General features: G+C 43.0%; 2 protein-coding genes across 2 annotated transcripts in view; both read left to right on the top strand.

The window, feature by feature from the left end:
• The first annotated feature begins 428 nt into the window (after window positions 1-428).
• LOC128310825 (sorting nexin-17) lies at window positions 429-5,340 on the top strand. Its single transcript, XM_053047550.1, has 6 exons — window positions 429-1,166; window positions 3,120-3,312; window positions 3,388-4,106; window positions 4,171-4,404; window positions 4,477-4,584; window positions 4,660-5,340. Exons 1-6 carry the CDS (start codon window positions 1,104-1,106, stop codon window positions 4,840-4,842), a joined length of 1,500 nt encoding a protein of 499 aa, XP_052903510.1. The 5' UTR covers window positions 429-1,103; the 3' UTR covers window positions 4,843-5,340.
• Window positions 5,341-7,884: 2,544 nt separating this feature from the next.
• The window catches only part of LOC128301912 (tyrosine-protein kinase-like otk), a 52,044-nt gene continuing 46,473 nt past the window's right edge, over window positions 7,885-13,455 (top strand). Inside the window, exons 1-3 of the mRNA XM_053038586.1 lie at window positions 7,885-8,031; window positions 11,864-11,992; window positions 12,074-12,259. Coding sequence (XP_052894546.1) covers window positions 7,944-8,031; window positions 11,864-11,992; window positions 12,074-12,259 — 403 coding nt within the window. The 5' untranslated portion in view covers window positions 7,885-7,943. The remainder of the gene's footprint in view (window positions 8,032-11,863; window positions 11,993-12,073; window positions 12,260-13,455) is intronic.

Here is a 13,455-nt window from a genome sequence, read left to right as displayed (position 1 = left end):
GCACGATACAGCATTAAATTAATTCTGTGTTGTAGTTTCAGTTATCAATAAAAAAATACGATTTGATTCATTTTTCATTAAATTTCCCCCTTTTTCTGGAGGTGGTCGTTTACATACCTTCGCTGAGGTCTTTGAATACTATTTATCAAAAAGGATGCTCGATACTGGCACAAAAAACGACATTTTTGAAATTAATAAAAATGTTGTCCAGTATAAAACGTCACCCATAGTGCATTGTTGGAAACGTCAAACAAACGTCAACATTTGGACTAGTCCGGCAACACTGCTATTGTTTTTTTGTGATTATTCGTGTTTTACTCCACACTCCGGGTTGTGTTGATAATTCGGAACACTTTCCTTCGTTCGTCGTTCGTTGTTGGTTTCTACTGTTGCTGTGCGCGGAGCAATAGAAGCGTGCAATACGGTAAACAGCCACTCGGTCAAAGTAATTGCAAAGCAAGTAATTGTTTCACATACTAGTGAAACTGTGAGTTAGGAGAAAATCAACTTCAGCCCTGGTGCTCTGTGTAGGAAGTAGCTGCAGAGGATGGTGTGTGCCTAGAGTTGCGAGCGGATTGCGGCAGAATAGATTAATCTGTGCGGATATTTTTTCAATTAAACCCAATCGTTGCAAGTGCAGCCGTGTGTGCAGACGAGTGTAGTATCATTTCCGCAACGATATAACTCGCAGTCCCGTTTGGCAGTAGCGCGTAGGATGATTGTGTAGATACCTTGCCACATCCCACAGAGTTACAACCATTTCATGGTGTGAAGATGTGAAAAGTTGCTAACAGTGCACCGTTTCGTAAAAAGTAAAAAACCGGTACTCCTGTAGCGGCTCTGCAGGGGAATCCGACACTGAAACTACGGATACAAGCCACCAAGTTGGAGAAAGAAAAAAAAGCTTCCCCGACACGTAATGAACACCATCGCATTAACCTTGTTGACAATGCTGTACTAGGGCCTACGCTAATAGGGTTAAAGTTTGGAGCTGCCAGCGGATGTTGACCTATGTCCGTCTACCAGACGAAAGGCCAGAATCTCATCGCAGAAACAGCACACAGCACTTTTTCAACAAATACAATTAGCCGCTAGCAGATAGGATGCACTTTTCGATACCGAGCACCCAAGAATTTGTATCCGATGGAAGCGGATCATCGTACACGGTAAGGTTCCTTCCGCATTTCAGCACCATGTGCCACATGTTCCCGTTGTTTCCGCGTACATCTAGTGTTATCCAATTAAATTTCCCTTCTGTCCGACATTTGATTGGATCTATTTGGCACTGGGCGTAGTAGTAGTAGCCGTTGAAATCGAGCGCTTGCTGCTCTGATTGCTTCTTTGTACCGTCAAGACGTGGAGCAGGCGATTACGTTTTTTCGGATGGAAGTTTTTCACTTTGCGTTCCATCAGCGGTCGGTTTAGATTTGCGTTTTGCTGCAATTGAGAAACCGAACCGATGAGGCGTGATGAAACAGGGGAAGGTTGCTTTCGTTCTTCATTCCATCTTCCTGCTAGCCGCAGAAAACACGCAACCAGTAACGTTGGTCATAGGGGAGGAATCCCATGTTCCAGACCATCTCGTCGTATCGGTCATCAACGCCCAGCTCGTATCGTTCTTTCCGCGTGCGTCTAATGCACTCGCCCTTCTGTGGTCTGGGCGTGATCAACGCTTTCTTTGAGGAGTGCAATAAAATGGTAGTGAGATTGTATAGGATGATTTCCACTTTGCTATGAAGCGCATCTGCAGTACTGATCATGAATTGGAGCAGAACTGAGCTATGGATATTTTATGGTCTGGAATTCAGCACTTCGCTAAGCTATGAGGAGGGAGAGGTTTGGTCTAAAAATTAGTCTAGTTCAACTAAATGACTGATATTCAAAGAAGTGACTCTGACTCTGTGAAATGACAGGGTTTCATAAACAAACCGGTTAACTGGAAGGAACGAACTATGTAATCAGCCATTTTAAACCTGGGACTTAAGCGATTGAATGAATAAATGTTCAATTTCAAGTGAAGGTCTACGAATGAGTGGATAAACACTGGCATTCGATCGTGATCGGCCCAAAAGCCTATCCTTGCTGTTTTGAGAAACCCTGTTGCCACTTTGTGAAAACCGGCCACACTTCGAATGTTTGTTCGATATGCATTCGGGTTAGAGTTATGCTGCCCTGGTCCATATTTTGGATCGAATCTATTTTCGACCGCACCGTTTCAACGCACTAAACAAACTCTATAAACAAACCGGCTCTATGACCCGGCGGTTACTGTCGATAGGCACGCAATGGCCAAACGGAATGTTAAATGAGTAGGAATCGATCTATACGGGGTGTAAAAACGGGCTGTGCATGAGATAAACTATGCGCGTCGTGAATCTGCTGTCCAATATTTGTGAAGTGACGAAAATGTTGGGAAACACCCGTTGACACGTTCTATTGATAAATCCGCATGGACATACTTCCCAACCAGTGTGTTTGCTTGACTGATTTACTCCGATGTTTCGAACCCAAGAATATGATGAACAACGTCCGGAATAGTTACCTTTTTTCTTTATACGAATAGAATATACATTTGAACCTTCGGTCAAACCACTCGTGATAAGAGCATGATCGTGAAAGACGGTGCGAGAATCGAGGTAAAATCCACTTGTCCTTCGCTTCCACTCTAATGGGATTCGGTTTAAGCACCGCTTCATCGTTGTTGAAGTAAAGAGTGAAGCCATGAACATTGCGCAAATCGTTTTTTGTTCAATCGGCACACAAAACACCGTGAGTAATCGCGATATAACGATTAAGCACTTTTTATTTTAAAAGCAGACGATGGATGTAATAAATGAAATATAAACTGGTTTACAACTGGGGCTCTAGTTGGACTCCTGAATCTCCTCATTGGGTGTTGGAAATGGAGCGAAATGCATTAGATACATTCTAGTTGTGCATTACTAACAATGTTGCATTTAAAAACGTGTACACTTCATTGCATGACGCTAGCGTAATCTGGTATGCATTGAGTAGTGAGGCAAGAAACTGGATTCTTGTTGGATTCCCGCTTAAGCTTTCCTAAAAATTGTAATCGATAGTTTCAAATGTAATTGTTTTTTTTTAATAATTCTTTACAGGGCTTCAACATTCACATAAATGGCAGTTTTCACTGTTGCCTTCGATACAAGCAGCTGCACAGTCTGCACGAACAGCTTAAACGGTCTCTACCGTCGATCGCACTTCCCAGCTTTCCTCCAAAGAAACTGCTCTCTCTCACACCGAATCAAATCGAACAGAGGCGTTTGAGTTTAGAGCGTTACATACAGCTAGGTAAGAATATGCAGCACTTTTTGATAGTTTTCGAAGAGATAATTCCAATTCTTTTGTTACTCCCCTGTTTTCCAGTGGGCCAGGATCCGGTACTGTGCCGGTCGGAGTTGTTGCGCGCATTCTTGTTGAATGCCCAGCAGGAGTCTTCATTTACCGAATGTAGCGAAGTAACGCTGGACGTTTACCTTATGAATGGCTACCGAATATCGGCCAACGTCTACACAACCGAGTGCACGAGCAAGGTGCTAGAGAAGGCTTGTGCATTGATCGACCTAGCGAAGGATCGTGCCTGCTACTTTGCGCTGTACCTAATGTGCAAGGAGCCAAACGGTGAGCTAACGATCGTGAAACGTTTGATGGACTTTGAAGCTCCGTATATCTCAGCAAAACGTTGGGATGAATGCAAGCTGGTGCTGCGCACCGGATATTGGGATCCGTGCTACGATGTCGAACTGATGCGTGATCGGATCGCGCTTAATCTGCTCTACATCCAAGCGCTCAGCGATGTCGAGCGGGGCTGGATTGTAACGTCCCGCGATCTTAGCGAGCAGCTCACAAACATGCAGGCGCGGGGCAGCAAGAGCGAGTATCTAGAAGTCGTCCGGAAGCTACCACTGTACGGATGTCTTCAGTTTCCACGTGCCAATGTGGACTTTCCCGAACCGAATACGGTAGCGACGATCGTGCTGGGAAATAAGGAACTCAATTTACTAACGTACGTGGGAAAAGAGATGCAGGAAACCAAATTTAAAGTCACGCGCATCCGGTGTTGGCGTGTAACTCCTATCCATATTGTAAGTAGTTCGTGTGTTTCTGAGTGGAATAGGATAAATATGAGATTTTCTTTCCTTTTGCAAGAATGAAGAACAATCCTCAACTGTTAATGGTCGCTTGCAACAATCATCCCAACCATCGCCATCACAATCGTCCACGATCAGCTTGGAGCTTTCGTTCGAGTACTTGATGGCGAAGAACCAGCTCAAGTGGATTACTATCTATAGCGAACAGTCGATGCTTATGTCCGTGTGCCTTCAGTCGATCGTCGATGAGCTACTCAATCAGAAGAATGGATCCGATCCCGCACATTTGCAGGTTAGTTGTGTAGAACTGCTCCAACTGACCATTGTATTGATATTCTTGATTTGTCTTTTACCATTCCTCCAGAATCCACAACATGTAGATTATACGCCACTCTCCTACATTCGACGGGATGGATCAAACCATTGCATAACCGATTCTTGTTCAACCGATACTCTCTGCAATCTAGTTAATGTAAGTGTGTGTGTGTGTTACTTATATTCGCTATTGTACATTTTCCATAAAAACGTCTGTTGTTTATATTTGTAGAACGATAGTAGTAGCAACAACGGAACATCGAATCATGCGACGCAACAACAACACTCCACAAACAACGGGTCTTCCTTTATTCGACGTAAACTGAAGGAATTCAACACGACAGTACGCTTCAAAAATGGCAAAGATTCCGTGCAGAACGAAGCATTCGAGTGGATTGGCGATGACGATCTTTAGAACCTTTGTACAGAGAATGTTTCTGTTTTTGATAAAGAAATTTACTCTCCAAAATTTTTGGGTTGTTAAATCCCCATTCTTCCCTTTTTGTTACTCATGCTTTGTAGTATATATTATGGTAGGGGCAGCCAACAACGACGGAAAGGCAGAATCATATATCATGTTGTTTACTCCTCTTCGTTTTTGTATCTTCTTTGTGTTCATGTTGCAGCGAAAGTTTAAGAGAGCATTCAGAGGGAATAATCATTTATACCATAGCTATATGTTTGGTCTATGCTTGCTACGAATTTCTCCATCATCAATCGATTCTATATTTGAATGTGTTAGTTTGTTCTAGGACGTGTAACAGAGCGCAGAGATAACTAAAATGTAAAACAACCATATTTTGTAACAGTGTACCCATTTGGTTTAGTGTATAGTCCATCCACTATCGAGAAGATCAACTAATGCGTGAGGGTACGTAATAAATGGTAACCAAGAACGGTAGATTAATGCTTGGCAGAAGTGTAATCAAAGAGTCTCTAAATTTATAATTTATTTATACAGAATTTCGCGTAGCCATGGTCCCGCCCTACCATATGGATCCACAGGGATAAAAATCGAATTCCTAAAGAACGTGAATCCAATTACACGATTTTTCACAACGTTCTCGTAGTCCTCGTACGTTGAAATGAACGAACGTTCCGACACGATTGCCGCTTCTGTGTGATTTGCCCTCTTTAGAAGTTCCAATTCGAATGGTATATTGGTTGTTGGGTTTCCTTCATTTCTAATGCCGGATACAATTATCAAATTCATGGAGGGTAGCTGTCCCGCAAGGTTGTTTACTACATAATCGGGACATAGCACGACAGTATCGAATCCTTTTGACGCAAACCATTGGTAACATTCATACATCCGGATCCCGGAATATTCTTGGGTTATGTCATTATAGGCGATGTTTTCTCCATCACAGAGAACCATTCTTCGACTTTCCGGTGGTATATTCAAATCTGTTATGGCCAAACGCGTGGGAATGTAGTCGCTCGATACGTCACTGCTATGGGACATTCCGGGACGATTGAGACGTGATATTGCGGTACGCTTTTTGTTTGCAGCTACCCGGTGACTCTGAGCTGGGTGTTTTGAAGTTGTTCGTTTTTTTGGCTGCCTTTTGAACGATTTAGGAACGCCACGTACAGAGGGTTTGCGGGATTTGACTGCCATGGTATGGTATTTTCTACGAGTGCGTGAAACAAGTATCCGAAAATAAATAATCTGAACGAAAGAAGCTCTTAACAGCAGAACGTATGAACCAAAACTGATGATGATAATCCATAATGGTTACCTCGATTGTACATCGACATACCAGACTTGTTTCTTTGATTATATTCAGACATCGCTTTTGACCGAAACGCAATCATCTATTTATGAACTTTTCTTAACTACCATTTCAGTTAATACCTGAGTTACGTGGTTCTCGATATACGCGGGTTTTAAAAATTCACGGAGTTTTGTATGCAAAATTTAATTATTTATATATATATTTCCATTATTACGGCTTTCGCCGTATTATAAGCAAAGTTTAATTGTTAAATTGCCAATTTTAAAAAACTTAACACCATCGTGAAAGCGTCAGACAAATTTAGCGTCACCGGCGTAGAAATATGTAAACAAAGAGCAGGACAAAAAACGGAAGAGCACACAATTTTTTTCGGAGCATAAAGAAAGAGAAAACTCATAGAGAGAAAGAAAGAGAAAGAGAGAATAGATGAGTGTGAAAGGTAGAATTTGAAAGAGTGTGCGTATTTTCATTCCATTCTCTCAACCAATTTTTTATGCGTCTCGCCGTTGCAGGGTTAGTTGGTTTGGGAATGTTTTAAAAAAAATAGTATAACCTGATACGCGTCGTTTAATATAAATGTTAAGTAAGATAAATACATAGTGGAAATTTATGATAACCGGTGAATATTGTATTATTTCCCTAGCATTTAAACTAAATCGTAGCCCTGTACCTTGGACTAAACCTGTATAAGAACGGAGTACATAATGAGAATGTACATAAGAAAACGAGAGAACGAGCGAATATGCGGCAACAGTGAGAGTATTGCAAAGCAATTGCATTGCATCTCTTTCCCTTCTGTACCTGTCAGCAAAAGAGCGGTCTATTCGTGTTGCGTGCGTTTGAGTTCAGTTTCGCTGGAAGAGTTGCGTTGTGTATCCCGACAGAGTCGGACGTTAAAGTTACGTGCGGGAAGTCAAGCGTCTATAGAAACGATTAAAACCGGCTAAACTTGACTGTTTATCCTTGTAAGGTGTGCCGATTTTGACCGGCATTCTCAAGATTCATTTCTTTTTTACGAAATTAAGACATAGAACACAAAAATAATGTGTGTGTGCGTGGCTTTGGAAAACAATTTAACAAAAGATAGCTGCCAAATGTAAGCGAAACAGCGCCAACATAAACAAGTGTTATCATTCGGCTGATTCAGGCTTAACCACAATCAAAAAAACTGCAGAATTGTGACACTAATGTCATTAACAGATTGCTTGAGAGGAGACGGAATGCATTTAAAGAAAGCAAAGATTGCGTACAGAAAATCAAATCATCTATCTTCCATGCGGTAGAACAACAAAGGAGGCAGGAAGTTTTAGAAGAGAAGAGAGTGTAGGCGAGACAGCAATAACAACCGGCGGCCAGCATCTTCTTCTCGTTTGTTCGAGCTAGCGTGTTTTGTGCGTGCAGTGTGTTAGAGTGTGTGTGTGCACGCGTAAGTGTATGTGAAGTCGTTCACGTTTGCCAAAAAGTGCATCAAAATGCAGCACAACCGTTCATCGTCTTCGTCGGTGTTGCGTTTGTCGTGCTGCAGTGCATTGTCCGGCGTTTGATAAGGCGAAGCGATCTCGCGAGATGGATTAATGCAGCCCTTGTGCAGCATCCGATGCAGTTTGTTTGCCTGGGCTAAGGTGTGTGTTAGAAAAGCATTGCCGTACCGGGCAGATAGGAAGGAATTGGTTCGTCAGTGCATGCTGGTGCTGTTGGTGTTCTGAATTTGTTGAAAGTCCTTTTTTTGGGGTGGGGTTGCTTCCGAAAAGAAAGAAAGTGCATTGTGCTGTCGAAAATGCAATCAAAACCAGGAACAGTGATTCGTAGAATGGCGAGATTGAATTGGACAATGCTGTTGGTGCTGCTGGTGGTTTTCACTTTCGGTAAGTACAGACGGAATTGGAGCAAGCGTTCCGATTTTCTTCCGTTTTTATCCGTAAAACGTTAAATTTAATCGATTCTTCGGAGCTTCTTTCTCGTATACCTGAAGCTCGACGATTTCTTTTCATTAAGGTCAATTAATTCTTTTCTCTATCAAGTAGTGTAGAAGTACAAAGACTGATTTCAGTTTTGTTATCTTGTTTAAATAATTGTCCCAAGTTATCTTAAGTATACCATTATTCTTAAAAGCCAAAAAGCCACATGTCGCGCACAAATTCGCGGCACATCAAACCATCAATGTGATAAGGGAAACCAATTGCTCCGACGACGACGAAAACGACGATGGCAATGGTTCTCTTTTCCTGGGGCACTCGTTAAGTTGGCCCAATGTTTGCCAAAATGGACTTTATTCCTTATCGCACTCGACTGATCTCTGGCACTCTGGTACCGCCGGTTTCTTGCTCACTCGTCCTCGTCCTTCACTACTATTTGGAATAGATTTCTTATCAAAACAAAGACGGGCATAGAAATACTTTTGAGTGACGTTTTTTGGCCATCGGTCTTCTTTGTTCTTATGCTTGATTTTAATCAGAAGATATTTCTCTACCATTGCTTCAAAGTAGCTCGATTGCTGGTAATCGTAAGCTTTGTTGAGTAATAATAGAAAATACATTTGAAGTCGATAGATACTTATCCTAACACAGAGATTATGGCAATTTGATTTCAAAAGAGATCACTTTAAAGAAAGTCGTAAGCATTGAATAAATGTTTGACCGCCTAACAGATCTACTTAAGTAGACAACACGTCATTGATTAGAGTTCTGTTGAATGTTTTGAGAAGAGTCGCCCATCTTCAGTAAAGAGTGATCTTTAATAAGTTGAAGCTCAATCAATAAATGTTTCTGAAACCTCAAAAGTTTTGCGAGTACTCTGCATCAATGAGCAATGCAATGAAATTCCGTGAAGTTTTTGAATTTATCAGTGAAAAGTATGATAACGGTTAGGCAAAATGGTTTTCCTGAATATATTTCCCTGGCGTTAATAATGACGGGCAGAAACAATTTTGGTGAAGCTGCCATTTCTTGGTATTGCGATTGGGTTTGCCTTGTTGTGCAGAAGAAGATCTTGTCGGTCTTTACTTTTTACGAGAGTACAGTGAGAGATCGGAATTTGCCTTCGGGAAAGTGGGAAAGCAGACACCGTAACACTCAACATGCAGAGGGAACACCTTTCCTTTAGCATGTGTTGATTTTTAGCTTTGCTTTACTTCACCTGAGCAAACAAAAAGCTCTTACGCTTTCGCGTTGGCTGAAAATCCCAAAAATCATGGTGACACGTGTGACAAATCGCACACCTGCACGCACACAAATCCCGTCACCACGTGCTCTCTGGTGTCCTGAAACCACACCAGTCTCTGAAGAGTGTTGTTATACTTTCGTGGCCAAGGAGTTAGGGAAAACGCCCGGAAAACGGTCCCAATAAATGGCAGGATTAAGCTTTCATCGACACGCGATCGAGAAAGGTGGAATGAAATAAAAAAGGGAAAATTAAAGACCACCCGAAACTGGACTGGAAATGCACGGCAAACGGCACACGAAACCGTTTTGTCGTCCAAATTCGAGTCCCTGCAAAACAGTGGGTGGAATAAACAATGAGACAGTTTGAAGACAGTTTGTCCCCAGGAAGTGCGAAACGCGACTTTATGGCTCTTCCGTAGCATCGGTGCAAGGTAACGAGCGGAAACATTCGTTCGTTTTTGGCGTGTTTTGTCATCGCAAATCGTGTGGACAGGAACCTCCAACCGGTCTAGCCCTATGCTTCCGTTTTAGAAATGGCAACTCCAACTGTAGCCCTTGGTTTGGAGCCACTTGTTTGTGTGTCCCCATTTGTTGTTATGTAGTTGTTGCAGCAGAAATAAATAGAATGACGTCCTTTTTGTGCCCTCCTTTCCACGTTGATTCCGATTCCGGTTGGTTCGGGGTGCAAGCAAGGGAAATGGTTCATTAATTTTTATGCCAGTGTTGCCAATGCGCAAGAGCAAACTCTCACTCCTTCATCCCATTGCACAAAAGGGGCCAACGGTTCGACCGGCATTGAGTCGCACGGAAAATGCATGCCGTGCGTTTTCGAGCCCTTCACGCAGAAAGGCCGAATAGCCGGCTTTTAATCCGGCGAACTCGCATTCCTCTAAATGGATTCCATTCATCCCTGGGACAGGCATCCATTGGGAACGGGGCCGGAGGTTATTCTAATTAAAAAGTTTACTATTCGTGTGCAATAAATTGTAATTTGCTTTTTCCGGCCCGTGGGCCACGAAGAGCCCCAGCATCCTATAAAACCGTTCGGCTCAAATGGTGCTGAAAAGCCGCCATTATTATTATTTTTAGTCCGATGATGATGGATTTGTTGGTGCTAATGAGCAGCACGGGATTAATGTTCCGTTTCTCCGGGCAACGCACAGCAAAAAGCTCACGCGACACAATCATGTTCGTCCGACTAGGTGAATCGGGTGGGACGTTGGAACTGCAACCGTTGCTGTGTTTTGATTTCTAATTACTGCATAAGCTGCATAGTTTTGCATAAGCATCTCTGTATTGAGGGATCCTTCTTTTGTGACAATTCTGATAATCGACATGATGGAGAATTCATTTAAATAAAAGCATGATAAGGAAACCTCAAGGACCCTCAATATAGTACCGTAAAATGGTCCCACTGAATGAGAATTCTGTTATAAAACGAAATATGTTTCCAACATTTCCAGTATATCATAAGTAATGGAAAAATCAAAACTAGTATACTTCCCAGTAAGGATAATACTCTTCTGCCATAACTTTATTTTAAACTCCAACCCGCTACGCAGCTACGCGTACGGTGTGTAAAGTGTAAAATACGTCCTCTTTTACGCTCGAATTGCCATTCCCGAAGTTTTGTACGCCGTTTAACGACACACGCAAATATGCACGATAATAACATAATTTTCACCTCCAAAGTGTATCAAAATTCATGTGCCAACGTTCCCCCCATCGAATGGAGAACGGAACCATTTCTGGTGCACCCTTTCGCACCTGGAAGTGGAGACTTCTCGCCGGTTGGAAAAAGGCACCTTCACTTTTATCGGAAGTGGAAAATCAAATTCCATAAAAGCAGTCGTTCGTAGCATGGAAGAGCACGATGGCCCGGGAATGTCGAGGAACGTCGTCAGAGTAATCGCTTATCTAGAATCTCGGAAAAATCAGTTCCTAAACCGTTCACACCTTCTCCGCGAAGGTTGGATTGGGGTTGTTGCCAGAATCGTGGCAGAAACTTCCTAACTATGTTTCAAAATTCTTGCTCCGAAAGCGATGGTTCCAAAAGCGAACCCCATTTTTGTTACGCCGCCTTGTACCGATAGCCAATCTCTGCGTGACGGTTCGGTACGGTTGTCATACGATCGCAGCTTGGAGTGGAACAGCCAGTTGCCTGCGTCCAGGGGTTGAGTTTGATGACAGTAGTTCTCACCGTGCTGATAGAAAATCGTTTAACATTTTTATCGATACCGCGGGCTTCGCTGCCTTCATCGAAAAAGGTCCTTTGGAGCTATGGAAACACTAGGCAATTCCCACAACTGGCAGCAAAAGAACCCTGAAACTGGATCGATTCGACGTTGCTTGTTGGAGATCACAACTATGCTTCATCTTTGCAACGTACCCGGCACCTGCTGGTAATGGGAAAGTTCTTACCTGACTTGCTCTTCTGTTCACTTGTGCTAAACAATCTCCCTGTATTTTTCTGATTAGTTTTTGTTCCCATCTTATCAACCCGGCCACACTCATTCTTTTTTTTTTGTCATTGCAGCTACGGTTCGGTGCGAGTTCCAGTTTACCGTGACGCCCCAGAACCGGCAGGTGTTTGAAGGTGAACCGGTCACATTCGAGTGTCGGGCACTATTTGACGATGAGATCGATTTTTCGTGGACGAGAAACGGTAAGGCTAGTGAGCCCGAAAATATGGTTCCGGTTGCAAATAATTAAGCGCCCCATTGCACATTTCTTTCCCCCATTCTAGGTGTCCCTGTTCCGGTACACGAGCGGTTAAATTTCGGTACACCGCAGCGCATTTACCAGAGCGGTTCCAATCTCCATATCCGGACGGTCAACGGGACGCTGGATCAAGGCGACTACGTGTGTTTGGCGACGGCACGAGCCTCCGGAGCCCGTGTCGCATCACCCGCTGCTACCTTGAACGTTATCGGTGAGTGTCAGCATGAAGTTTGCATACCGCCTAATCCGGCTATCTAAAATCACAAATATATATATGTGTGCCTTCGACCAATTCCCTGCGCCCCGATGAAACTTGTACCATAACTTCACACTCCACATCCGGATGGCATGGCTGAACGGAAAAATAAAACCACCTCGCATCCAGACGCGCCCCAGGGACAGGTCACGTGCTGGTCAAAATTATTACTCTATTAGTGGAGCATACATTGCGGAGGAGCATTGGGAACTTCCAAAAAAGCTCGACGCGGGTGGCGAATCGAAATTGGATACAATCGTTGGGCAGCAAAATTTAACGCCAAAATGACCATAATTCGACCTGGCCTATTTCCGCCACAGCACGGGTACCGGGATATATGCAAGGGATGGTGAAAAATATTAGATTTAATTAATCCTACCCTGGGGCCGGGACTGAACACAGGCCTTTTTGTCCTGCTGTTCTCCCTGTCTGAACGAGACGCGCACAGGATGGGACGGATTCTGTATGGGTCTTGCATTAATTCACCATGCGTATGGTGGAAGTAGCTTCGAGCGTGGTAATGAGCTACGGGATTGTTTGTCCGTGCTCCGGGATCGTTAGCCTGTGACCCGCGTAATGGGTAAATGTGATACTTTTTTGGAGAGACGACTCTTGACCCAGATCTTAGCACACGGTTTCCATTTGGAGGAAACTTTACTTCGGATGGCATTACGATTATTTATTCTGAATTCGCAAAAGCCATTTCTTTATCAACTTTATGTTCCTCTTGCTCTAAGTAAGTGGAGTAGGTGACACGCACCCAGGGTGTAGAGAATGTACGGAAGGCACATTTTAGCAACAGTTTTATAGCACCATTTCAAAGTACTACACCTGTATGCGATGGTTTGCCAAAGAGATGAATAATTAACATGATTAAATAGAAGTGAATTTTTCATCCACCATGTCTGCACACGGATGGAATGTTTCAATGTTGTTCCACACTTTGAGCAGAGATAATGGACATTTCTGTCAATCGCGGAAAGTTGTGCTGGAAATTGTTGAATGTTTAAAGAGTGTTGCAGTTTGTTAGGATTTTCTGTTTATAATAAAAGACAACTCTGGTCAGATTGGAGAGAGAAAGCAATTTAATTACATTATATTGCTTGCGCTTGACTACTAGTGGGAAAAGCTAATCTATTTACACTAGTTAC

The sequence above is a fragment of the Anopheles moucheti genome, chromosome 2 (genome assembly GCF_943734755.1).
Source record: "Anopheles moucheti chromosome 2, idAnoMoucSN_F20_07, whole genome shotgun sequence".
NCBI classification, from domain to species: Eukaryota; Metazoa; Arthropoda; class Insecta; order Diptera; family Culicidae; genus Anopheles; species Anopheles moucheti.
Note: the sequence above shows the minus strand (reverse complement) of the source record. Positions and strands in the feature narration are given on the sequence as shown.